Source organism: Sciurus carolinensis, chromosome X, assembly GCF_902686445.1.
Source record: "Sciurus carolinensis chromosome X, mSciCar1.2, whole genome shotgun sequence".
Classification (NCBI taxonomy): domain Eukaryota; kingdom Metazoa; phylum Chordata; class Mammalia; order Rodentia; family Sciuridae; genus Sciurus; species Sciurus carolinensis.
The window spans coordinates 45671873-45699539 of record NC_062232.1 but is presented as its reverse complement, the minus strand read 5'-3'; the positions used below and the strand labels follow the sequence as shown (position 1 = coordinate 45699539).

General features: G+C 36.1%; 1 protein-coding gene across 6 annotated transcripts in view; it reads right to left on the bottom strand.

Moving 5' to 3' along the window:
- Positions 1–1167: 1167 nt before the first annotated feature.
- The window catches only part of Klf8 (KLF transcription factor 8), a 270827-nt gene continuing 244327 nt past the window's right edge, over positions 1168–27667 (bottom strand). For all 6 annotated transcript variants that reach the window (XM_047536809.1, XM_047536807.1, XM_047536810.1 and 3 more), the window contains 4 exons: positions 18272–18836; positions 15297–15408; positions 14505–14644; positions 1168–6944 (listed from right to left, as the gene is read on the bottom strand). In XM_047536809.1, coding sequence (XP_047392765.1) covers positions 6763–6944; positions 14505–14644; positions 15297–15408; positions 18272–18836 — 999 coding nt within the window. In that variant the 3' untranslated portion in view covers positions 1168–6762. The remainder of the gene's footprint in view (positions 6945–14504; positions 14645–15296; positions 15409–18271; positions 18837–27667) is intronic.

Below are 27667 nucleotides of genomic sequence, written 5' to 3'. Positions count from 1 at the left end.
TCTTAATGGCCTCCCAACTCCATTTTAGAAAGTCCTTTTAATGTTGCTTTCATCATAATTTTCCTTTTATTTTCACAAAAGAAATATTTCTGAGAAATCCACAAAATCTGACATTCATTATTTTTATCATTTGTAGTGAAAATCCCATTCTGGCAACCCTGGGAACCATTACTTTTCAATTTGTCCTTCCAGTGTTTGACCTCCATCTCCTTCACAGAATTCACCTTTCTTTTCTCCCAGTGTTTCCATTAAGGTAGACAAAAGCTTCCAATGAGCCAATTTCCCACATCCCTACTCAGAGCTGATAGTTGTATTAACGCTATCTTTAGAGTTTAAGTTTTCCCAATATTTTCCTATCCCTCTTTACTTCCTAGGAAAAAATAAAATGGTGAGAACAGGGCTGGGTAGAGAAATCTAATCAACTGAGCCCATATCCCTATATTCCACAAACTCTTGTGGGATCCTATACAGAAATTATGCCAAAAAAAGCATAGTCTTCATGGAGCCCCATTCATGGACGTGGATGAATATATTACCAAGAATGTGTAGCGCCTCATAGGCTTAAGCAGATTATTGTGTTAGAGCCTGTTGGAATTCCTTTGTTGCCCCATGCTACTAAATAGTAATTTCATCAGAACTTTACTCAACTAGAGGGAAATAAAATAATTTACTCATCCCATGTTGAAGAAACACAATTTGGAGACAAATTCAAGATACTAGCCATGGTTGCTGAAGTTTAAAATATTTTTATTAATAAAAAAAGTACAATAGAACTGAGCAAGATTGCTTAGTACCCAAGCACACACCCTGCCTGGATGTCACAACTGGAGAGTCCCATTAAGGTAGAACAGAGTAACCTCTAAGTGGCCATGCTAACTGAAGCAATTCTTGAGGATCTTGAGGTGCATGACAGATTTTACATGAGAGATTGCTCAAAGCCATGCTTCAGGAGCAGGAACTAGTATAAAATACAGGAAAAATAGGATGCTGCTCTAAAGCACTAAAAGAGGCAAAAACATAAAGAGTTAAAGTTTAATATATTGTCTTATAATTTCTCTAAACAAGCTAACAATGACAAAAATTCAATCAATCCCTTCACTGCAGGCTCCTTTCCCCAACACAAATGTGAGTCCATTTCTGGCACTGCTCTCCAGCTGTGACTTCCTGTCAAAAAACAGGGATAAACACCACTAGGGACTCTCTTCATCTTTTTTTTTTCAGGAATACAATGAAAACAGCACTGCATACAACATAGTCATAAAGTAATGTCCAACAAAGCTACTTGTACTGACCCTAGGAAACATCTATAGAAGGGAAGGAGAGCTTAACAGTTAACAAAATAGTATCTCTTCCCCTGACCCCAGCCCACCATGGAAAGTGAAACCAGTGTTTGAAAAACACAGAAATATCCTGCGACTGATATGAATTTCATCCTTTCCCATCCCATTCCCGCCCCAAACACCCCACCCCACATCCCTCCTACCTTTACTGTTTATAGAATACAGTAAGTGGAGAAAGAGAAAAATGTAATTAGTGAAAATGAACTGACCAAAGACTGAGGGAAAGGCTTTGAGAAACTGCCTTTGTGCTTCTGACAGGGTGACATGTAATACAGTCCAGGCAGAATAAGAAAGGGGGAAAATATAGCTTTGAAATAATGGAATATACCTATTATATCTATTATGTTTCAAGTCTAGAAACAATTGATAATCCTATAGTTAGTAACCAAGAAAATATAGGGACAGTGAGAACAAGAAATAATATTGCTTCTAGTGGTTACTCTTCAATTATCTTTCTTACTGGATCAAATTTAGCTCTTTATCACCTAGAAGATCTTTTCATAGGGTAAATATAGGGTACGATAATTATCATTATAGTAATGCTTATAATACTGAGTTGTTCATTTAGAGATATCTCGTCATTTTTGCCAACATCTATTAAGGAGAAGCCTCACAACATTCCTGTGAGGTAGATACTTGGATTCCCATTTTGCAGATGGGTTAACTGAGGCACAGAGGTGATGTCACTTGCCTAAGGTCAACCATGTAAGAGAGTGGGAAAAATATGGAGAGGCAACTTAGGGTAGCACCTCATTGTCAGAGAGCCATATTTAGCTATGAGAAAAGATAGTGTGGTTTCTTTAAATTGGGCCCACCCAGTTTCTTTTGTGTCCATCTCTCTATAGTACCTCATGCAGGAATTAGCATACTATGAAAGATCATTAAATTCCCTTGGTTTATTCAAGGTTAGGTCAATTCCCAATGGAATTTCTTTTACCAAAGTACATTAGAAAACTTTCTGGGGACAGGAGAGACTCCAGATTCTTAGAACTCTGATCACAGAAATCTCTAATTTCAGAATGTTGCACACTACTTTGTTTCAAAGAATTGTTGGAATGCTGAAAATGTTACTATTATGTATATAAGCACTGGGTTCTAGTTGATAATGGTGTTTCCCATGGGTGTCTAGGTTAAGAATTCAGATAATGTTATATGTGTATATACTGAAATTGAACAATTAAGTAAATAGAGGGCATAAGTTGGGAGCCATGTTTTTCACCGTTAGAATGAGAGGCTACAGATAAGTAAGGGAAAAAAGCTAGATTAATTCATATAATAATGGATTAGGGTTGCAGACATCAATATCAACTTAGATAGAGCTAAACAGATAAGGATAATTACATCCAGAAATATTTATAGATGTGTATATACATAGGATAGTATACACACATATATTTCCTTGCTCTGTCAGCTGAGAAGGCCTCGAAGCAACAATACCCTAGTAGCAGCAAGCATACCTAATGCCCAGATCTGGGTTTCTAATACAATTGGATAGTAAAAGGAACCAGGATTCCTTGATGAAATGGCTGATTACAGGAGTGGACCTAAAAATATACAAAATAATGAGACTGGAATATTTTGCAGTGCCAGAAAGTAAGGACATTCTTAAAAAGTGATGGGCATATGTCAAAAGGACTTGGGAGTCAACCCAAAAGACCTCCCAATGGCCAAAGTCAGAACAATTTGAGTTACAAAATAAATAAACTAGCATTGGATTATTATGTAAAAGTATAAGATAAATATCCAAGACCATGCTGATATAAATAAATGATTGTATAAATAAATAAATGAAGAGACAAATCACCCATGCAAAAGAATTCTAAATAATTTATGTAGATACTTGTTCTAAAGGATGTGGTACATAACTCACCACTCTGTAAGTATGGGCTACACATAGTGACTTCCTTTCAAAGAGTAAAGTACGGAAGGGAGGAAAAAGTATATGGGAGAAACCTGATAAATACAATCTCAGCCAGTTCATCAAGGTTAAGAGTCATAAGTCATGTAAATATCATGTGATGAAAATAGCACTTCGCCTTTGTGATCTTCCTCTTAAAATGCATTATCCCCATCTCTTCAGGAGAAAAACATCAAATAAATCCCAATTGAAGAACATACTCTTCAAAATTGCCAAGCACACTAAAAATGACCTTGAAGGGTAAATCTGAGAAACTGTCGCAACCAAGAGGAAACCTAAGGAGATATGATTATTAAATGTAACATGGTATTTTGAATGGGATGCTGAAACAGAAAGAGAATATTAGTTAAAAACGAAGGAAATCCAAATATAGTATAAACTTTAGTTAATATTAATGTAATTTTTTCATTAATTGTAGCAAATGTACAATACTAATGCAAGATATTAGTAACTGAGGAAATTAGATGTGTAGTATAGGGAACTCTATTTTCACAACTTTTCTATAAATCTGAGAATGTTCCAAAATGGAAAATTTATTTTAAAAAAGTTTCTACCTATAACCCACTTCACCTAATCTGTCCAACCAGTTCATATTCCTCATACTTTTCCCTAAATTTTATAATCATAATTATCAAAAGTTATGTTTACCTGCCAATCTTATACAGATGGAGGAATTCCACTGTAACAAATTCCAGGATATTATCCAACTATCAGATAAAGTTATTTCCATGTCCTAGGTAACTGTCACACTAACAGTGCTTAGCTGGTATAAGCACATCAAATTTAATTAAACCCCAAATACTACCCAAGAGAGATACATTTTAGTTCCTTTCTACCTCACTGTCTATGTAGCAAAGTTTTATGAGCTTTTGGTGCAGTGACTCTGTTGTGTAGTGTATTTGAACACATGTACTCTATGAAAATTCCTTTCATGAATCTTGACACATTTCTTAAAGTTTATGTAATTGGAAATATTTTATTCCATTTTTTTGAGAAGAAAGAGCAATGAGAATAGGGTTAAATTTGCTTCTTGAGTAAAGACAATTAACAAAATCTCTCATTACTTTCAGAAAAATTTTAGAATAGTCTCAGGGATGTCAGGGACACCAATATTTGGGATCCTAATTTGATCATCCTATGTTTGATAGACTTTATTTAGAAATAAACCAAATGTCCCAATGCAAATGATCCTGAGGTCTAAAGGGTACAGGTCAGGTCTGAACTCTGGAAAAGGAATCCTAGGATCCAAACTGTGGAGAAAATGAGTATGCCCTTGGGCTCTACTGTGAAATACTGTACCAACTACTCAATCCTAAGCTTAAATCTATGTATGATGGTAATCTACCTCTGCCAACCTGTTTTACAGCTACATAGATGTCTCCATGAACAGAATGGCTCTAGATATTTCCTAGTGCTTTAGTAATTAATATACAGTTTGGAACTTGCACACCAAAAGTCAGGAAAAAGCCCATATCAAAATAAGAATGATAATAGTAAAAACCTACATGTCATTTTGAAAAATACAAGCAGTCTTAAATTTATGGAGAGTTTATGGTCTAGAAAGACATTGCAAGTTGAAATGAGGTAAATAAAATCTAGATATTATAAAAGTGCTACAATAGAAAAACTGTGAGCCTAATGTTATATGGCAAGGACCACAAGCACATTTTACTTACTATGTCATCAACTATAAATTATTTTGGAGTGGTGTAAATATTTTTTGAAGTATAACATATAAAATTGGACGAATATTGCAACCAACCACATAAAACTGTCTTTAATTTGGTTTAATAATGTGATCCCTGGGAGAATGAGTGTGCAGGTCTATAAGGCCTCAAGGAAACATCTGGAGAAAAAAATCTGACCCGTATTTGTCTTATCTGTAAAATACGAGGGATGGGTAGGACTGGATAGCTAAAAGGATCCCTTCTTGATGCTAGAAATCTGACTTAGTATGAACAGCCTCAGGAGGTAGTAACCTAAAGTATTCAGACAGGGACTGGTTGAATATCTGCCAAGGAAAAAGGGTTCAAAATGAAGATAACCTTTAGGAGAGAGGCTGAGACCAATTCAATTGATACAAAGCCCTCTTCCCCTCATTCTGGGAGAGGAAATATGCTATGTGGAGGTAGATTTGAGGTCCAGGGCCAGGAACAGGGGGTTTCATGCCCCAGAGAATATCATGAAACAGTCTGATTGGGCAACCAAATGTGAATTTTGCAACCTGCTGTAATGGGCCAAAAGAAATGGCTTAGATGGTCATGCAGTCATAAAACGTCAAATTGCTTTTTGTATGTTAGTTTTCACAAAAGCCCCTTATATTCCATTCAAAACACAGGAATGAATGTCAATAATGCCATGAAGTAAACACAATTCCTTTCTTCCAACCCCTCACCTCTGTATAACATGGCCTCAGTGTGATTTCTCATCATGTATTATACTGAATAGTTGCTTTATGTAAACAAAAGAATAAACAGTACAGTGAAGCCCCTCAAGACACTGTCTCAACAGGCTGGCATTTGAATGAGGTTTGTGATTGACAGCACTTTTAATATTCTTTCCAAATTAAAGTCACCTTCTATTTGTTTTCAGGATTGTCCCAGGACTTCTTGTTCCTGTCACTGCCCAACATATTTTCCTGGAACACCTTTCTCCCTACTGACCTGTCTTTGTGTGCTTTGAATATTTGTCCAAATTTAACCTAACAAAGAATATAACTGTGCCACAAAATCTTGAATCTTAAAGGAGCAGGAGGAAAAAGAGGAAAGGACAAGAAGATCTCTTCATTCCTTTTGATGGACTTAAGAAGCACCAGGACTCTCTGAAAACCAAACTGTAAGAAGAAATTGAATTGGATTTATAAAACTTTTACTTTTGGTGTGAGATTCACCTTATTTACTGAGAATGTGCCCTATACTTAGGACCAAAATTCCTGTAAATCTTACCAATCCACTACATTCTTATGCTCCCCCATCTAGGTACTTGAGAAAAGTCATTTTAGGACACCACCAAATGCCTTTAAGTACTGATTAAAAATATATATGTGTGTGTATATGTATACACATACACACACATATATATGCATATATATATATATATATGGATATGGATAAAAGTTATAGAAAACAAGAGAAAAAATAGAGGGAAAAGCAGCGTATGTTTGTTCACAGCCTTGAGTTTGATTCCTGTTCTGTTATTGTAGGAAAAATGTCTATTTCAGGGAAGGGGTATTGGGGCAGGGGCAGCCATGGGTGCCGCACTGGAATTCAACCCATGCGGAGGTTGAAAAAACTGAAGTCTGGACAGTGGAGAGGTGAAAGTGGAATATGAAGAGCCCTATGGGAGACCAGCTATTTTTCTCTCCAGTCTCCTCAACCTGGCTCAGTAGGATCCTCCAACCCCATCACAGAGGCAAGTTGAAGTCAAAGAGGAAGATATGGTCTTGACCTCAGCATACACACAGGAAAGAAACCAGTGCAGCTCCTCTAGTGTAGCCTAAGGAGTTCACATGGTATCATGGCGCCGGCGGTGCAGGGACAGGTGGTCAGAGCGAGAAAAGCTTCTGTTGCAGTCTGTACACCTGAAGGGCTTGATGCCTGTGTGCTTCCGGAAATGGCGGGTGAGCTCATCTGAGCGAGCAAATTTCCAGGAGCAGCCATCCCAGGTGCATTTATAAGGCTTCTCTCCTAAAAAAGAAATGTGCCAAAACAATGGGAATCAGAGAGATGCTTGGTTCCTAGAAAGATAATAATTTTTTTTAATCAAAGCTTTAGTCAAAAAGCAAGGCAATCACTTTGAAGGCATGCTCTGGTTCACCTTATTAATTAATTAGACAAATACCTATACTTATTACACACAACATGAGGTTTCAAAATGTGTATAGATTGTGGATTGGCTGATTGCACTATCTCACATACTTTTTTTTTGTGGTGAGAACCCTTAAAATTTACAGTCATCAATTTTCAACAATACAACATATTGTTATTTACAGAAGTTCTAAAACAAGGTCAAGATGGTAGGGTGGAAAAGACATAGACTCTGACTCAAGGAGGCCCTTTTTTGAATCCTGGCTCTACCATACTAGCTGTGTGATCTTAAAAAAAAATCACCATTCTCTGATTGAATCTGTTATCTCATCCCTAAATGGAAGCAAAAAATTCTTACAGTGTTGTTCAGAACTTTTCCTTTTAATATTAGCTAGTAAATAATAAAACTGGGATCCAAACCCAGATCTTTATTGATACTTTACATACTACTACATGATAGTAACCACGTCTCCTTGAATACCTCCCACTGAACAGTCTAAAATAGAGCCATACTCAAGAAGAATGTGTGACTCAGTAGAAACGGTACTCAGCTAAAGCTACAGACCTTCTTTTATGTAGGATTAGAAATTCAAGTGCATGAAGTAGTAGTGGGAGAGGGCTCAGGTAAAACTTCTTGAAATATCTCTATGTTTAGAGTCCTCTGGTTGCATTTAGGTTATATATGTAATATTCTCATGATAGAAAGCCAAATGAAAAAAAGAAGTATAAAAACATTAACATAGTATGTCCCCATTATATGTATAGGTCACACACTACATACACATTTGTATACTCAGAATAAAGGCAATACCAACACCAATACACTTAAATGTAAGTTATTAGAGAAATTTTTAACACTGAGAATGAGGACTGGTAGGAATAGGATTTTTCCTTTTTAAATAATATTTTTCTGTACTGTCTGAGTGCTTTAAAATCATAAAGTATCTTATAAAAACTTTAAAATAAAAAAGTGAAGGAGCTATGTGAGCACAAATATATACTCATTATGGTAAAATCTGGGTCATGTGATTATGGTAATACTTGCTTTCTTCTGAATATGTCTCTCTGTCCTATCTGCTACAATGAGCATATATTATTTTATAATCAGAAACAAGTGATAATATAGACACATTGTTTTAAAATTCTGTTTTTCAATATTTCTCCTTCTCTTCCATTCATCCTTATAAATTTTCCAGGGTATCTGCCTTTTTGCTACTTTAACTTTTGGTGCCAATCTGGTATGCACATACTGTTTTTCAGTTTACTGCTTACCATCCACTAGCCCTCCCAAGTGTTCACTAACTAACTTTATAGTTTTCAGATAATGGACAACAGAATGACATCCATCCTGACTCACAGGTTTGGACTCTAAACAGGCAATCATTTTGATGACTGAAGTTGTTCATTACTGATCATTTCAATATTCAGAATTGTATTAGCAAGTAAGAAAAATGAAATAGAGCTAGATGTATTGAGACCAAAAGATGATCAATGTAATGTTATCAAATGAAAAGAAAAAGCTACTGAATGACCACACACACACATACACACACACACAAACACTAGACAAAAGGAAAATATGTGGAAAGCTATACACAAGTATTAAGAGCAGGAAAGAGAATGAGATTTCAGAGTATGCAGAGTATGTAAATGTGATTTTCACTTTTTGTTCTATATGATTTCGTACATCCCCACAACTCCAAACAGTCTTATTGTTACCTATACATATTTTTGTGATCTCTCAAGAATTTCTCCTGAGAATTCCTATTTTAATTAAATCCAAATGAAGAAAATTTAACTTGTAAAGCAGTGACACCCTGTGGCAACTGGGATCATTGCTAGAATACACATAGTATAGGAATCTTACTATTTCAAAAGTAATTACCTTTTATTATCATTGAACAAGATTCTGTTTGAGCTAACTTCATAGGACACAACCCAAAAACCTCCATCAACTTATTATGTGAATTGATGAACAAAACATATAGGGAAAACAAATTCAAAATTATAAAGCTTACATACAATGTGACAAAGATAATGTGATATAAGTTTCAAGGCTAGATATAATAACCTCTGGTCTAGTATTAAGTCACTGTAAGGGTAGGTTTCATATGAGTGGTGAAGAAGGCAAAAAGCAACCCAACAGTTGGGTGCAAGCTCTGGTAAGGCAGTGCAATGAATGGTACATAAGGTCAGCCATCCTGGAGCATGAGGCATCTTTACAGAAGTACTATAAGATGATCCCTATTATAAAAACCAGGTCAAAAATCTTGGATTAAAAAAGAATTTGGGCTTAAGTATAAAAAGCAGTAATATAACATAGGAAGGCAGGCTGTGGGAGCAATCTGCACTGCATACAGGTTATAATCAAGATGCATTGACTATATAGGATTTTAAAACAATAATAAAATAGACTAAAAATTGGTCTGCTTTTATTATCACCATGCACCAATTTTAAACCATGTCAATGACATTCCTCTCCACTAGGAGAGCTCCGACTATCTCCTCCTTCTTGATAAACCACTTCATGAAGGCAATGGGGTGTATGTTGGGGTAACACTGAAGATTTTTTTTAAACTTTAGAGAGATTTGGTCAAAGTTGTACATTAAAATTATCTAGCTATGATATGTAATGAATAAGAGGTTACTGACACATAAAGTAAGTGATCAGATTTGTTGAATAAATAGAGAAATCAAGAATGAATGTAAGAAAAAACCTAAGAGGGTGGCAGTGGGACTGAAGAAAAGAATATTAATAATGGCTAAAATTTATCAAGTGTTTACTATATGCCAGATATTATTCTAAGAGTTTTACACTATTACTTTTTCCAGATAAGGAAACAGGTAAAGAGAGATGAAATAACTTTTGGCAATTAGTAGTAGACAGAGATGTCAAATATGACACTGTAGTTTCACAATAAATGCTCTTGGCCATTGTATTTATATCCCCCAATGAAGAAGCTATTCACAATAAGCAATAAATAATAGAACTTTGAGAAAAATAACTAAGTATATAGGAGAATATTAAGAATCAATGATAATCCAGGTACAGTGACACAAACCTGTAAGCCCAGCAGCTTGGGAGGCTGAGGCAGGAGATTACAAGTTCAAAGCTAGCCTCAGCAATTTAGTCCCTAAGCAATTTAGCAAGACCTTGTCTCTAAATAAAATATTAAAAAGGGCTGGGGATGTGGCTCAGTGTTTAAGTAACCCTGGATTCAATTCTCGGTACAAAAAAAAATCAATAATAAATTTTGAGCCTGGGTGAATGGGTTATGTTATGATTTTAAAAAATGGGACTTGAAGGTATGTTTAATGGGACTCATATCTGTATTTCCTGCTTTGTATGAGAATAAGTTTAGAGAAGATGAGGGCTTCATTGCATGCTAGAAAGGTTTCTGGATGAGTAAGAGCTTCTTGGTTTTCTTCTAAAAGAATTTTTACCAAAAACAGGGATATCACTATCTAGGAATTCTAGCAATGAACTGAAATCTCTCTCTCTCTCCCTCTCTTTCTTTCTTTTTTTTTTTTTTTTTTTTTTGGAGATTGAATACAGGTGCTCTACTACTGAGCTACATCCACAGTTCTTTTTATTTTTAATTTTGAGACAGGGTCTAAGTTGCTGAGGATGGCCTCGAGCTTGTGATCCTTCTGCCTCAGCCTCCCAAGTCACTAGGATTATAGGCATGTACCATTGTGCCCAGCTTTATGTGGTTAGCTTTTTAATGGAAAATTGGAGGTATTCAACCCAGGGTAATTTTATTCTCCACTATTGCTTTTTCCATTCTATACTACAGTTTCTCTACATGTAAAATTAATCCTTAGGTCAGTAGTGCTCAGTCTTAACTGAACATGGGGAGTTTTAAAAATTACTGACACTTGGGTCACACCCAAATGTTCTAATTTAACAGATCTGGAGTGTGGCCCAAACGTGTAGATTTTAAAGGTCATATTTTCCCCTCTGGAGATTCAGAACTCTAACTAAAGACTGAATTGTAATCTTTGGAGGGCAATGAATCAGGCATTTCTGCAGCTTCCTTAGTCTCAAGAAAACTGTGGAATACTAGCAAAGAGAAAAGGACACCTAGTAAGTTTTCACTCCAAGGAAGTTTTCCCACTTACTAGCCATGTGATGGTTGGCAAACTACGCATCTTTCTAACTGGCACCTCCATCTACCTAGTTGCCCCAAAGAAACTGAGTTATCAGAGTTCCCTCAATCATCAGGTATATCTCATTTTCTGTACCTCCACTGCTGACATCCTAATCAGACTGTCCTAATCCTTAGCTTGGATTGCTACGTTAGCCTCTTAAATGGTCTTCTCCCTTCTACTCTTGCACCTCAATACTTCCCCAACTCACCATCGCACTCAGTATGCTCTGGATGTGCTGAACTTCTGTTGGTTATTTGAACAATGCAAGCTTATTCCCATCTTGCAGAGTTTGTACTCCGTCTAGCTAAGAACACTCTTTCCTCAAGTTTTTTTGTACAGTTGACCCCTTCTCAGATTGATTACATTATTCCTCAACTTAAAAATCCTTCCTACCAAGAAATTAAGTAGGGTATTCCTATATTGATAATTGGGAGGGGATACTGCTTAGGGAAGACTTTCTTGAGCAGGAGGCATTTAAACTGAGATATGAAGGGTAAGAAGTGCCATGAGATGAAACTAGTCAGAGGTCACATTCCACAGGGCCTTTTAGGATATTGTAAGGAAAGTGAATTTCTTTCAGAGTATGATGGGAAATCAGTGGAGTATTTTAAAAGCAGAAGCAATTATATGACTGATTTACATTTAATCTAAATAGAACAAAAACAGATGAAAATCCTCTGACTGCTGTGTGAAGAATGAATTGTAGTGAGAAAAGCATTAAGGCAGGAAGACTAGTTAGGGTACTACTACAATAGTCCAGAGAAGGAGATGGATTACCAAATTGCCAACTCATTCTCCAAAATGACTAACCCTATTGTGACTTAAGCAGTTAGGGCAAATTAAATTGCTTCTGAGATGTGCCTTCAAGATTACCCTTGAGATCATATATCCATGGCAAAGATTGCATGTTAATTCCTGGGATCTTCTAGAAGAGAAAACACTAGGACACACTGACATTCAGGCCATAGGGTTCCAGGCAAAATAGTCAGATTGGCTCATCCAGTTCAACCCCTTCATTTTATAGCTGAGGAAACCTTCGATCAAAGAGAAAGGAAGACTTGTATCAGATCACACAGTGACTCAGTTGGAGTTTAGATCTCAGGCACTCTATACCCCATGTTTATTGTTTTTGCCTCAATACCTTCAAGGAGCGCAGTTTAAAAGTTTAGAGGGGAATATGTGAACTGAAGTGGTCTGATATCTTTTTGAGTGTAGAAGAACAAATTGAAATTGGAAAAGAACATCTGAATTCTACTATCTACACAAATTGATGATATATGTATGCTAAAACCATACCACATTGCCTCTCATATGAATGTATTCAACTGCCTTCTGATCTGCTTTATAGCTTTATTACTTTCTAGAAAATATAGGTCAGAGACCCAAACCCACACTGATCAATCTTAACATCACACAGAAACAACCAAGTAGCGTGTGCCAAAATGTCATGCAATAAAAAGTACACAGCACCCTTTGAAATATTGTTGCCAAAAACTGAACTTAAATCTGATTAATCTTCCTGATATAGTTATCAGCTTGTAGGAATTATGGGTGACAAGGAATATTTTAAAATGATTGATGGAACCAAAAAATTCAGAACATGGAAAACTGGGTTGGACTAGTGACCTGGGCTCTTCGACAAATAAAACAGAAAAGGAAGAACAATTAAAGAATTGAAAGATAACTAAGAGAAATATTAACCAAATTCAATTAATGACCTTGTTTAGATATTGATTTGAATGTTTTAAAAATAGTTATTAGATATTTAGGGAAATTAGATATTAAGGAATTTTATATGCTAATGTTATTGTGCTTATTTTAAGGGTTTGTTAAAAACACATTCTGAAGTATTCATGACTGAAATTGCATGTTTGGAATTCGTTTTGAAATAATATAATGGGAAGTGGGAAAGTCAGTGGGCGTATAGAAGAAACAAAATTGTCCACATAGTAATGAAATTCTTAAAGTTGGACTAAGGGTACATTGAAGTCCAATAAACTATCCTGCTTTTTAATGTTGAAAATTTAGATTTAAATACTTAATTTCATATATATAGTCAGTACAGTTAGTATCTACCTGCTGAAGAAGCAAAGAAAACATTAATAAATAAAAATAGTGTCATAGGAATGTTTCAACAATGCAATCTGAAGATATAGTCACTAGGGCTCTGAGACCTTCTATATGAACTCTAAACCAGCAAATGCAACACAACAGATAATTATAAGAAAGGAGGGCATCGTCCTTGTTGAAGGTGTCAATTCTCAATTCTGAGCTGGAGGTTGCTGGGAGCAGTCACCAAAGCAAAGTGCACACATTGATCACTGACATGTTGTGTCTGGATTCTAGGCAGTTTTCTTTGAATTGCTGGTGTTATAAAATAAAAATTTTTGAATTAGATGTCAACATTCAAAATCTAAGACATTTTAACTGAACGTAGTGGCACTAGCCTGTAATCCCAGAGGCCTGGGAGGCTGAGGCAAGAGGATCATGAATTCAAAGCCAGCCTCAGCAACTTAACGAGGCCCTAGGTAACTCAGTGAGACCCTGTCTCAAAATAAAATACAAAAAAGGGCTGGGGATATGGCTCAGTGTGAATCCCTGGATTCACTCCCCAGTACCAAAACAAAAACAAAACAAAACAAAACTAAGACACTTCAAATAAAAAACCTTGTTTTTCTGCTTTTCTTTCAAACTTAGGAGGTTTTCTAATACTCAGTTGAAGTAGGGTGGCAGCTCTCCTTCAAATGAGGCATGAGTTCAGTTTGACACAATTCTCACCCAGTCTGTTTTAATTATTTACATGCATCTTTCTTAAAATGTAAACAAAGATAAATTATAGGTTAGTGGATGGTGCTGAGCTCCAAAAGCTTTCTTCAGTATCACTAAGCTTAAGTTTCTTCTGTGCTTTTCCATGCTCATTAAAACTTCTGGAACCCCAGTTGCAAAGGAGATAATAATGCCTTAGCTGCCTTAAATCTTTACTTCAGTGTTATGGCTTCCCAGTTAGAAAGATCCATGGGTGCTCACCAGTAATGATTACTACTCAGAAGACACCAGGTTTCATGTTTTGCTAGGCTGGTTTTATAAATGTTGCCTTACTGCATGAATAAGACATAGGGGTAAAAATCATGAGTTGGGCCTGTGGCCACGAGTATAAATGAATTCACCTTTGTTTCAAGACTCCCTTTTCTTCTTAGCTCTCAAAGATTCATGTTCGTGTGCATGTCTGTGTGTGTGTGTGTGTAAGTGTGAGTGTGTGTTTTGTGGGTGAATTGGGGGTAAGCAGACCTGTATGGATTCTGCGGTGAGCTTTCAGGTGAGAGCTTTTGGTGTACACTTTGCTGCATCCTGCAAAGTCACATTGGTGAATCCGTCTTCTCTTCAAGTCAAGTGACTCTTCCCCCTGCATTTGGGCCATTGTTGCTGGTCTGAGCAAAGAAAAAGAGATAGGGTCAAAGAAAGACTTTTAAAGTGAAAGCTAAAGACACAGACTTTATTAAAGTAGTTCCACCTCATACCAGTTTTTAATTTGTGTAAATTTCATGTTAGCTCAACAAGTGAAGAAGTAATTGGAATAATGCAAGCAATTCTTTCAACTAGGCCATTCTATTCAGGTCCCTGAAAAAGCATGGGAGGTGGTAACATTTCCTCAGGTGGTTGTGTTCCCAAATAGTGCAAACATTTCACTTTGATAAGTGCCATTTTTCATACAACATGGTTGCTAAACACAAGTCAACTACTTCCAATTAGTTTCAACATTAGAAGGTCAGGTTGTTTTAAACTTACAGAGAAAAACAGTACACAGCTGAATTTATGGGGAATTTGGAGATTTTTTTTCAAGGGTAAAATTAATGATCTACAATTAGAACATAACTCTACCATAATCTTTATATGCATGCACATGTGTGCACATGAACTCATATACCTCCTCTGGGAAAGCTGTTTGCCTATATATTGACAAATTTTTACCTTATGTCTGATAATTAAGTCCATCTCTATGCATACACGCGCACACACACACACACACACACACACACACACACACACACAAAGACTTGAAGTAAAGACAAAAGTACTCACTCTTGCTGGAGTCCCTGCAGACTCTGTAAGGCTGAGGATCCACTCTCAATTGCACTCTCTTCACTGTCACTTGGAATCTCCAATGGAGACATGGAGGTGGGGTCAACTTTCACTAAAAGCAAAGAAAAAGAATAGCATGAGCCAGAATGAATGTATGTACCTCTGCAATCATTTTCAGGATTCCCAGTTTGACCAATATTGAGAAGTGTCAGTAAAACAGAGAAATAAGCTGGGCATGGTGGCATATGCCTATAATCCCAGTGGCTAGGGAGGCTGAGGCAGAGAGGGACTGTGAGTTCAAAGCCAGCCTCAGCAAAGGCAAGGCTTAAGCAACTCGGTGAGACCCTATTTTTAAATAAAATATAAAAAAGGGCTGGGGATGTGACTCAGTGGTTAAGTGCCCTTTGGTTCAATCCCCAGTAATGCCCGCCCCCCCAAAAAAAATAGAGAAATAAAGAAAGAGGAGAGCTGAAAAAAGTGTATTTGTGTGGAAAGATGATAATATATATATACATATATAATTTGTAGCATAGCAAAAAACAGAAATGCCTTTAAAACAAGAGTGGTAAGAATTATTCTGGTACCACCAGAATGTGAATTTCTCTAGGATAGGATCTGGGTATGATTCATTTCTCCATTTCCAGATTCCAGGAAAGCTGCTGAAAAGTCAGGTTCAATGTGTTTTTTGAATTGAACTCTCTGAATGGTTCCCTGGATGTCCTAAAATAATTCCTAGGATTATTCTAGTGGTTCCATTATCTCCTTTGGCCTTTGTGCTCCTAAACGAAAATGAATAGGTGAGATAAAACATGTACCTAGCACCCAGTAGATGCTTGACACACGTTAGCACTCTTCTTTTCTGCTAATGTTGAGAGAAGTCCTTGAACATTCTTATTTTCAACAGCTGCTGTTTTAAACTCTTAGTAAAGCTCAGTCAGGTTCTCAGCAGACTCCCAGATCCAATGAAAGCCTCAAAATTTACACCCATCTAAGGGTGGGTATAAGGTGAGAGGAAGTATTTGGCTAGTGCAGGTGTCTTTATACTTTATTAATCACTAAAACATTTTAAACATACATCTTGGTATATGTACATGTCTCTGTATGTATGAGATAAATGTACTGGTGTCTTAAAGGTTTGTTCACATTATGAAACAATGTGACATGAAAGGGTAATAAGATATAAATTCTGGTAATTTGTTATTGCCCTCCAATTGTTTTGTGTGCACCCCTAAGTTTTAAACATCTCATTTTGGAGGCCACTGAATTAATGTCCTTAAGCTTGGAACTCTATTGTACACCTTTATATTTTAGTTTGTTTATTTAAAGTGGCTCTGATGGACTGATGAATACTTTCAGTGGGGGTGAGGAAGAATTCAAAGCTCCTTCAAACTATCCCTTGATGCTCTCATTGCCTTTTCTTAGAAAATTTTCATGCAGGGAAAGTTTGTTTCCTTTTTCTGAGCACCTCTCTTTTATACAGAAATTGATATATCTCAAAAACAAGATGATTATGAATATTTATCAATACCACAATTAATCACTATTCTAGAATAATATTTTTATCCAGAAAAGCACTGCAGAGTCTCAGAAACTTGATGCTTTATGTATTGGTTTTTAACCTCTACATTTAGTGAAGGAATGATCACAGGATATTAAATTTCAAAGGAAGAGAATTCCTTGAAAATTCTTTATTATAATGAGCTGAAATCTGGTTCCTAGTAATTTCTATCCACAACTCTTCCCCTTTTGCCTTTTTAATTCATGCTAATGATTATCATTTTACAATTGACATGGTTTGAATTCTCTTATCATCCTGATTTCTCTCTTCCGATTATCCTCCCAATTTGTAAATGTCTTTCCTAAGGCACGATGCACAAAACTGATTGTAATACTACAGATGTGGTGAAGTTAAATATCTTGAACCACTTCTGAGGCCATATAATTTTCTTTGATCATTCCTGATTACAAACTAAAATAGATATACCTCCATAGGAGGGGAACAGGGTTGCCAGGGAATAATGGTGAAAGAGACTTAAATTATACCTTTATGAATTCTAAACTTAATTTAAAAATTAAATAAGGAGGGAGATTATAGCATATGATTTCTCTTCTGGACAAATATTTGTTTGTTTTTTCATCAAATTATATGTTGTAAGACTACTATGTAACACTGTGTTAAGGTCTCTTGAGAGGCACACACATACACACACACACACACACACACACTAAGATAGTATTATTCTTGAGGAATTTATAATTCAGATAATTAAAAAGGTAAAAGGGTGATAGATGCCCAATGAAATACAGGAGAGATGGCAATATTTCAAAGATACTATATCTTGTAGGGAAGAGAAAAGGGATGGTATTGGGAGATACAGAAGCTATAAGTTAGCTAAGTATGGTAGAAGTAGAAATTTTGTCCTCAAAAATTTGTTCCCCCACCTTTTTTTTCCAGAGAGTCCTTTAAGTAGCTTAGGGCCTCACAAAGTTGCTGAGGCTGGCCTTGAATGTGCGATCCTCCCGCTTCAGCCTCCCAAGTCACTGGGATTATAGGTGTCCACTACCATACCTGGTTCATTATACATTCTTTTTTTTGGGGGGGTGGATACTGGGGATTGAACCCAGGGGCACCCAACCACTGAGACACAACCCAAGACCTATTTTGTATTTTTATTTAGAGACGGGGTCTCACTGAGTTGCTTAGCACCTCACTTTTGCTGTGGTTGGTTTTGAACTCATGATCTCCTGCCTCAGCCTCCCAAGCTGCTGGGATTACAGGCATGTGACACCATGCCCCACTCATTACGCATTCTTAAGCATTAAAGAGATATTGTAAAAACAGTGTTTATGAAAGACTACCCTTAAAGCACTGTGCAAGAATAATTGGAGGGGGTGAAGAGACGAGATAGAATGACTCAAAAAGGGAACAGATGGAGGAAGATGAGGCCCAGGAAAATGGAAATGTTGATGCTCACCTGATCCAGCATTTTTGCCATCTCCTCCAATGAGTGGGACTGTAATGGCAGCAGGGCCCCCATCTGTAGGCAAACTGGTATACACCATAGGCAGGGACTGCACCACCACTGGTATGGTTTTCAGTCCTCCCATTTTATTTGGCAGACTGACTGAGGGGATGGTGTGAATCACATGCAATATCTGCTGGCCACCAGTCCCCTGAGAGGAGGCCAAGATAGAGCCTGGAGTCAGAATAGTAGGGATGTTTGCTGAAGTGCTCGTTTCAGATGTTGAAGTGGACACCACAAGGCCCTGGGGAGCAGACAGTGGCTTGGGAGGACGTATTGGAGCTTGCAACATGCTAGCAGGCTGGAGAGGAGCCTTGGGTTTGTGAAAGGAGAGGTCAACTGGTTCCACCTGGGGCAGGTTGAAATCATTAGCTAGAAGTTCTTCTGGGGGCTCAATCTTGATATCATTAAATAGGGCTGGGTTCTCCATGGGGTTGGCATCCAGGAGTGGTGGAGATGCCATATTACTTCCGTCTGCTGTCTCAGCGGGATCTCTGATCTGAACAGGACCAGTGACCTAAAATAAATAAATAATCAAATGAAAGATGCTAAACACTGTTAGTATTCTAAAGAGACATGTGAGAAATGAAAGAAAAAAAACTCTATTCTCACTGAAAAAATATAGCTGGGTGCAGTGGCACACACCTATAATCCTAGTCTGTCAGGAGGCTGAGGCAGGAGGATTACAAGTTTCAGGCCAGCCTCAGCAACACTAGTGAGGCTCTGTCTCAAAATAAATAATAAAAGGGCTGGGGATGTAGCTTAGTAGCAGAGTGCCCCTAGGTTCAATTCCCAGGAAAACAAAATGCATGTGCACACACACACACACACACACACACACACACACACACATGCACACATAGCACATAGTGTTGGGGGAAATGAGGTACAAATACACAAAAGAGCAAAAAGTTTACTAAGCTTTAGTTAAACCTGGTACTATATCAGGTAATTGATAGAAATCATTTCATTTAATCTTCACAATAATCCTGCAATATTAATTAAAGTTGACACTTTCTGTGCACATACTATAAGCATTGTGCCAAGTCCAGTGACAGCATTCATAAAGAAGGTACAGCTAAGGAGTTCATATTAACAACTATCATTATATAGAATATATAATGATAGAATAATGTAAGTATCTTACAAGTCATACCATAAAACAGTGATGTGACACATAAACAAGTTGTTTTGGAAAAAGAAAAGGGAATGATTCATTTTATCTAGACAGGGAAAGTTTCATGGAGGAAGTGACATTTTAGATGAGTCTTAGATAATAGGATTTCTCTAGGCAAGGGAAAGAAAGATGCTTCTGTCTGCAGAGATATAACAGTAGACAATATATTTGATGAATAACAATGCAGTTTAGTTAGTTGTATTATATGAAAAATTGAATTGTGAAACTTCTAAATTGTTTAATATTTTAAAAATACAAATGCATATGACTGGGTATATATCTAAAGGAAATTTTATATATAATATATATGAGATATATATATTATATATATGAATATAATATATATATGAGATATATATATAGACATGAATATAATATATATATGAGATATATATATAGATATATATATTATATATAATATATAATATATATATATATCTATATATATATCAGAGAGACATCTGCACTGCAGCACTATTCACAATAGCCCAGAAATGGAAACAACCTAAGTGTCCATCAACTGATGAATGAATAAAGAAAATGCTGTACATATAGTAATGGAATACTATTCACCCATAAAAGGAATGAAATCCTGTCATTTGCAACAAAATGGATGGAATGGGAGATTATAAGCCAGGCACAGAGAGGCAAGTACTGCATGATTTCATTCATATATGAAATGTATTTTCACAGAAGTTCAGAGTAGAATGGTGAGTACTAGAGGTGGGGGATAGTGGTGGGGGAGAGATGGGAAAGATTGAACAAGATACATTAAATGTTTAAGATACATTTAATAGGAACAAGAGACTCTGGGCTACTATTGCAAAGTATGGTGTGCACTAAAGCATTTCAAAAAGCTGGAAGAAAGGATAGCAACTCAATTCATAATAGTTAGATTGTGGAACCAACCTTGATGCCCTTCAATAGATGAATGGATAAAGAAACTGTGGTATATATACACAATGGAATATTATTCAGCCATAAAGAGAAATGAAATTAAGGCACTGTAGGTAAATGAATGGAGTTGGAGAATATCATGCTAAGCAAGATAAGTCAATCCCCAAAACCAAAGGCCGAATGTCTTCTCTGGTAAGTGGATGATGAAACATAATGGGGGGTGGGGGGAAAGGGAAGAATGGAGGAACACTGGATTGTGTAGAGTGAAATGAGGGGTAGGGGGAAGGAAAGATAATGAAATGAGACAAACATCATTACCTTATATACATGTATGATTACACAAATGGTGTGATTCTACTTCATGTACAACCAGAGAAATGAAAAGTTGTACTGTTTGTGTACAATGAATCAAAAAAAGAAAAAGTTTCCCAACTAATCAATGATAAATATTTGAGGAGATATATATGTTTAACCTGATTTAAACATAATATATACATGTGTTGAAACATTATATGGTACCCCATTATTAAGTAAAATTTTATGTTCTTATGTCAGTAAAGATGTATTTTTAAAAAATTAATAAATCACCATTGTATATGTAACACATAAAATAATGTAGAGTTCCAACCTTACTAAAAACTTTATAAGAATTCTATAAATTGAAACATCAAAATATACTGTGAACTATGTATTCCATTGCCAAGCAACACTCTGGATCTTAAAGATGGCCTTGGATTGTTGCCACTTTAGCCAATAAACACAACAAGTCTCTGTGATATTAATAGTTTTAAATTATGAGAGAGTTTCAAGAATGCATCCTTTATATAAAATAGAACCATCATTTGGTTTTATGATGAGGGAAGGTTGAGCTCAAGGAAAGGTTGAATGATGGAAGGTAATTGTTTGGAAGAGTGGAGTGATATGGCAGAACTATTTCTGTGAGATTTAACTAGCTCCTCAATGAAGGTAGAGTTAGAGAAAAGAAAGACTGGATTCAAAAGGACCAGAAAAGAAGCAAGTAGAAACATCTTAGTGAGATATTTATGAGACATTTAGAGAAATTTGAATATTGACCAGATATTGGATATTAAGGAATTATTATTAAATGTAATGTGTGATAATGATATTAGGTTCATAAATAATTTTAAAATTTAGGTGAGATCATAATGGCCTTAATTCAGAGAAGGGTGAAGGGTCTGGGGAGGTAATGTTCTCTTACTCTGACTTTATTCCCAGAGCATGCTGGGAATGAGTAAAGGGCATCCAAAAGCATCCATGCTTTATCTTCAGAATTTAACCAGAGTGTTGCCTATTTTTACCCTTTGTTAAACTGAGACACTATTGAGTTCTTGTTTTAAAACCCCCAACTCAACTCAGGTCTTGTTTGTAATCCAAATCCTTGTTTCAATCTACTCATCCAGGACACGATTTCTGTGATTTTTCCTACTGTTTCACATACTTCTAATATAATCCATCTTTAATGATCTGGGGAAGGGGGAGGTAGTAGAATCCTGTAGGCAGTGGTATTTGTGGGGTGTGGGGAGAAGTGAGAGGCAAATGTCAAGAATGACTTTGCTGAACACAAAAATCCCAGTATGCTGAATCCTCCAAACCAATTTAAATTCTTATTTTTCCTACATTTCCCATTTGTCTTATTCCATTCCCAGATAAAAGGGAATGAATCCAAGGAATGTCTAAAAATGAATAGTAATGGTATCTGGTTCCATAGTCTATCATAGCTATCAATGACATCAAGAAATAGAGTTAAAAAAGAAAGCATAAGTGGTTAGGTATAATATTATTTTCTATAAGAATGAGTATTGAGTCAGGAACGGTGGTGCATGCCTGTAATCCCACTGGCTCAGGAGGCTGAGGCAGGAGGATTGCAAGTTCAAAGCCAGCCTTAGCAATGGCAAGGTGCTAAGCAACTCAGTGAGACCCTATCTCGAAATAAAATACAAAATAGGGCAGTGGTTGAGTGACCCTGAGTTCAATCCCTGGTACCAAAAAAAATGTGTATTGTGGGTGCAGGTATATAAATAGACACAATCTGATTATAACATCAAGGAAAGATTAGCCAAATTTTTAGGGACTTTCTGGATTTTATTTTATGAGGCTGAAACTCTTTAAATATATAAAGCAAAGACTATCTTGGTAACTTTTCTCTCTTTTGCCAAACAAAGACCATTTCTAAGATGCTGAGCAGTGCCTACAATAATGGTATTAGTTCAAGGCCTGGTACTTAGCTGGTACTTGACCTACAGTTATTCATTTTGCTGAAAACATATTATTCAGGAATATCCAAAATGGAAACTGACTGATGAAAGTATAGAAACTGAAGAACAAATAGATTATTCTTATTGCCTTGATGAGATACTATTATCCTGCTCCAAAAAGTCATCCTGAATTGCCCTCTATAGACTAAGTCTGACTTGTGGTCTTTCAGACCAAAACCCAGTCTACAATAGGACTTCAATCATTCCTCTCTTGCCATCATCATATGACTTTGATAGAAATGTTAGAAGGCTAGTCGTTTGGGTTTTAGCATTTTAATAGTAAAATTCCTCAAAGCATATCATCACATTTTTCCTTCTGTACATATCACTTTCAAGTGAGTCTGTTATATCCAAGTGAATCTTGCAAGTATTTTCTGTGTTTCAATACTGTCTTCTCCAAGTAATCTTCCTCAACAAAACAACTGCTTTTGAAAGCACCTCTCAAAGGTGGTTCTTCCTGCTCCTTGATTTGTAGCTTAAAAACGAGTTTTCAATATTTATATAGTTGCATACTGAAAAGTTTTTGTGTGCACCAGGATTCTCTTTTCAATATGATCAAAATGATTTTCACAGGATCCTAATTACACTGATTTATTCTATATTATCATTATAACCAACCCTATTGTTAAAAAAGAACACTATCTGCTTTATCTTCTCTTTCTACATAGTGAATTATACTTAAGACGCTGAAGAAGACATTCATGTAAAGAATGGGTACATTTTCATCCCTAGAACTTTGGTGACTTTAAGAATTCTCACTAAGCCAGGCACAGTGGTGCACATCTGAAATCCCAGTGGCTCAGGAGGCTGAGGCAGAAGGATCACGAATTCAAAGCCAGCCTCAGCAAAATCGAGGCACTAAGCAATTCAGTGAGACTCTGTCTCTAAATAAAATACAATATAGGGCTAGAGATGTGGCTCAATGGTCGAGTGCTCCTGAGTTCAATCCCCGGTAACCCCCCAACAAAAAAGTTCTCACTAAGATGACTCAGGTTGGCTCCCCATTTCACTCTTTAATGAATATAATCAGCACAACTTTGAAAGTTCATCCAAGGATTGATTTACAGCTCTGCTATCAGATTTTTGACTCTAAGTCACCTTCTTTCATCTTCAATGTTGTTATAGTTTGGATATAGATTGTTCCCCAAAGGCTCATGTGTTGAAGACTTGATCCCTAATATTCAGAGGTGGAAGTTTTGGGAAGTGATTGAATCATGAGGACTCAATTCATCAGTGGATTAATCCATGGATGAATTTTTGATCTGAAAGGACTATTGGGAAGTTGTAGAAACTGTCGGAAGTGGAAGCTAGTTGGAAGACGTAGGTCATTGGGAGTGTACCCTTGGGACCTATATCTTGTCCTGGGACCCTGCTTCTCTCTGCTTCCTGGATGCCATGGGGGTGAAGAGCTTTTCTCTGCTATGCCCTCCTGCCATGATGTTTCTGCCTTGCTACAGGTCTAAAAGCAATGGAGCCATTGCTGTAGCCAAGCACTGGCATAAAATTTCTGAAGCCATGAGCCCAAATAAAACGTTCTACCTTTAAAAACGAAAAAAGAAACTTGGGAGAAAATTAATAGAAGCTTTAATTTACAGACAGTATTTATCCTCAAATTCCCAGAATCCTAATCCAGTTTTTTTAAGCCAATCTGAGTTGGAAATTTAAAAAAATTCTTTATTGATATATTACCAGAGATAATGGAGAAAGGCACTTAGGAATCCCCAATTCTAGAAAGAAATCCAGAGAAAAGGTGGTCAATTTCACAAATATTTAAGCTCTTCAGTATTTGATGAAGATAGCTAAGAAAAGCTGTAGGTAATGGTCAGAAAAATCAACTATTAAAAACAAAGTTTCCACCTTTAATTTTTTGAAACAGCCCTGAAATGGATCATTAAAGTGGGAAGGCAAGACTAGAAAGAAAATGAAAGAACAAAATACTTCAGACAGCACAGTAGGTGGAAAGGAGAGTAAGGAGCGTTGTCATGGTAACAAGATAAAGCCCAAGCTCCTCCCTAACAGAAAGATGAATGCTGTTTTTGTACACAGGTCTCTCCTAGCTTTGCTCTGGGTGTAGACTAATCATTTTCATGCCTGGGTGCACATGTGTGGGTATACACACATATATTGTGCACATTCATTGTTTAGGTCAAAAATCAGTTTAACCCTCTGAAACTGTAATCCTTCTACAATAAGGGCATCATGTGTGTTAGTATTAGAGAAAAGAGGTGGATGGAGATGGATATTATTAGAAAGCTAGACTTAAACTAAACCAAGAGGAATTCTGAATCTTATATCACTACCATCTCAACAGCATCAGGAAATAAAGCACTGTAGGACAAAAAATTCATCAATTTTTATAAACTAATGATAACTAGGCAATCGTAAGGGAATAAGATAGTAGCAGCCACAACTAGGAAAAATTAGATCAGAAATGTACATATGTATGTATATACATATACATGTATATATTTACATGTATGCATATATTTGTTCATTGGGTATTTACTTAGCATTTCACATAAAATATGGAAATATTACTATATAGCATGAAACTATAGAAAATGAAAAATAAAACAATTTTTCTTTCTCAAAGCATCTAAGATTATTTTGGGGTGATATATAGATAAAGCAATTTCATTCTAATAAAAATGTGACATATTGTAGTAGGTTGAATGCTAAAACCTAAAAAAGATTTTTCCACATTCTCATCTCCAGAAACCTTTAATATTACCTTATTTGGAAAAGCTTTCTTTTGTAGATATAATTAGGGATCTTGAGGCCTTCATCCTGGATTATCTGGGGGGAGTCATCTAAATTCCATGACTAGTATATAAAAGAGGCACATAGATGAGTGACAGAGACAAAAGGAGAAGGTGATGTAAAGACACAAGCAAACATTGCAGTGATGGGGCCACAATTCAAGAAATGCCCTATCTATGAGAAACTGGAAGAAACAAAGAACAGAGTCTCCCCTAGCAACTTCTGATGGACTACAACACTGATAACACCTTGACTTTGGACTTCTGGTCTCCGAGATAGTGAGGATTTCTGTTGTTTTTAAATTTGTGGTAATTTGCTACAGCAGTTCTAGAAAACTAATACCTCATGTCAATCGTATAATTCTCTAGATTGCTCAGGACAAAACTAATATTGGTCTTTATTTATGCATGCATTTATTTATTTGACAAGTTAGCCAATTCTTAATAGTAAAGAATATTGATGGCAAGAGATAATGATAAAAAAGTTGAAGGTGGTAAATTAATAGTTGAAAAATATCACTAGTAAGATATTTATATGAATTGGTTGACAATAGAGAACATGTAACTAGCAGAGCTACACTGAAGTACAAAAAAGTTAGCATTCCAGAGGTGCAAGTGCACTAGAGATGTGTAAGAGTTAGAGTTGTCAATTAAAGTTTTATAGAAAATATAAAAATGGAATTTGAGCCCTAAGGAAGTGGTAGGGGCTGATAAATTAGGCTGACTGAGGCAGAGTCACAGCAGAAAAAAATCAGTGTGAGAAAAGTTGGCACTGAGAATCTTTTAGAAATGTATGACTTAATTAGATCTTATTATGGAAATCGTGTTCATTTTCTTAGGTGTAACAGTATTCATGTAGTTATGTAGGAGAATGTCATTATTTGTAGGTGATGCATGCTGAATTATTTAGGGGCAAAGTTTATTTACTTTCAAAAGTAAATAAATGTGAGAGAGAGGAAGAGAGAGGGAGGAAGGAAGTGAGGAGAGAGAAAAAGGAGGGAGCGAGAGCAGGGAGAGAGAGACAAAGCAAAAATATGCTCCAAAATGTTAACAACAATAGAAGGGTATGACACAACAATAACCCTAAAGCTGTTCATACATTTCAATCAAGAAATCCAACTTCTAGGAAATAACTAGAAACTAGAAATAAAGAGCAGGTGACAACCAAGTGCTCATTTGTATGGTATGGTGATATAGGAATTCAGAGAAGGGAGCCCCATGTATGTTCTGATCAAGGCATTCAACCACAGATCATCATTTGTGACATAAGCAAATCATAATGAACCAAAACAGGAGGCATTTATCCACTGGAATGATGCCAGCATTGTATGGTTATAGAGTGCCATAAAACATGGCTAGTGTTCTGTGGTCATGTACTGCAGGATCTTAGATTTACTAAAAGTAAATGTCAGAATACAAACAAAGTGCTTCAATCACTTACTATCTAGAATTTTCTATACACTGAAACAATTTTAAAGTGACTTCAAATTCTGGAACTTTACTTAAATAATACATGGAAAAATATTTCTGAAATCATAGTTAAGTATACTGAGATTGTAAAATAAAGTAGCTATGCATGCTTGACAACATTTATACAGTGGATTTTTATATAACACTATTAAAACTCACCTTCCTCTTGATAGTAACTATCACTAAACTCTAGTAGCTAGCAGATGTTTTGTAATAATTAGCAAGTTTTTATGTGCTAATAGTTTCTAAATGGCAACAGCTACAAGTAAAGTAAATAAGACATGAAATTGAGTTTAATACCACTAAAACACTACAAAGGAGTCACATCAATATACTCATGTAACTTAAATTCAATTATACAACATAGGTCAAACATTTAATGATAAAAAATGAAAAATATGACTCCTAAAACCAAAAGTAATCCAAATGTTTTATCTGGGAATGAGAAAAAAAACCAGATAAGTACTGTATACACAAAATTGCATACTCAAATTTAAAGGCAACTTTCAAAGATAATTTTGACTGTATTTGGGTTTCACTTATGCAGTGACTTAAAATTCAAACCTGAGCAAGATGGGAGTTCAATATCTAGCACAGAGTGCTTGTCTATAAAAATAATCTGTTTTGAATCCTTGTTCAAATTGTTCAAGGCCAGTTTTCTTTTCTGTAAAATTGGAACACTGAGAGTTTTGATGGTTAATTTTATCTTCCAACTTAGTTGGTACAAGATATTTGGTCAAATATTAGTCTAGATGGTTCTGTGATTGAT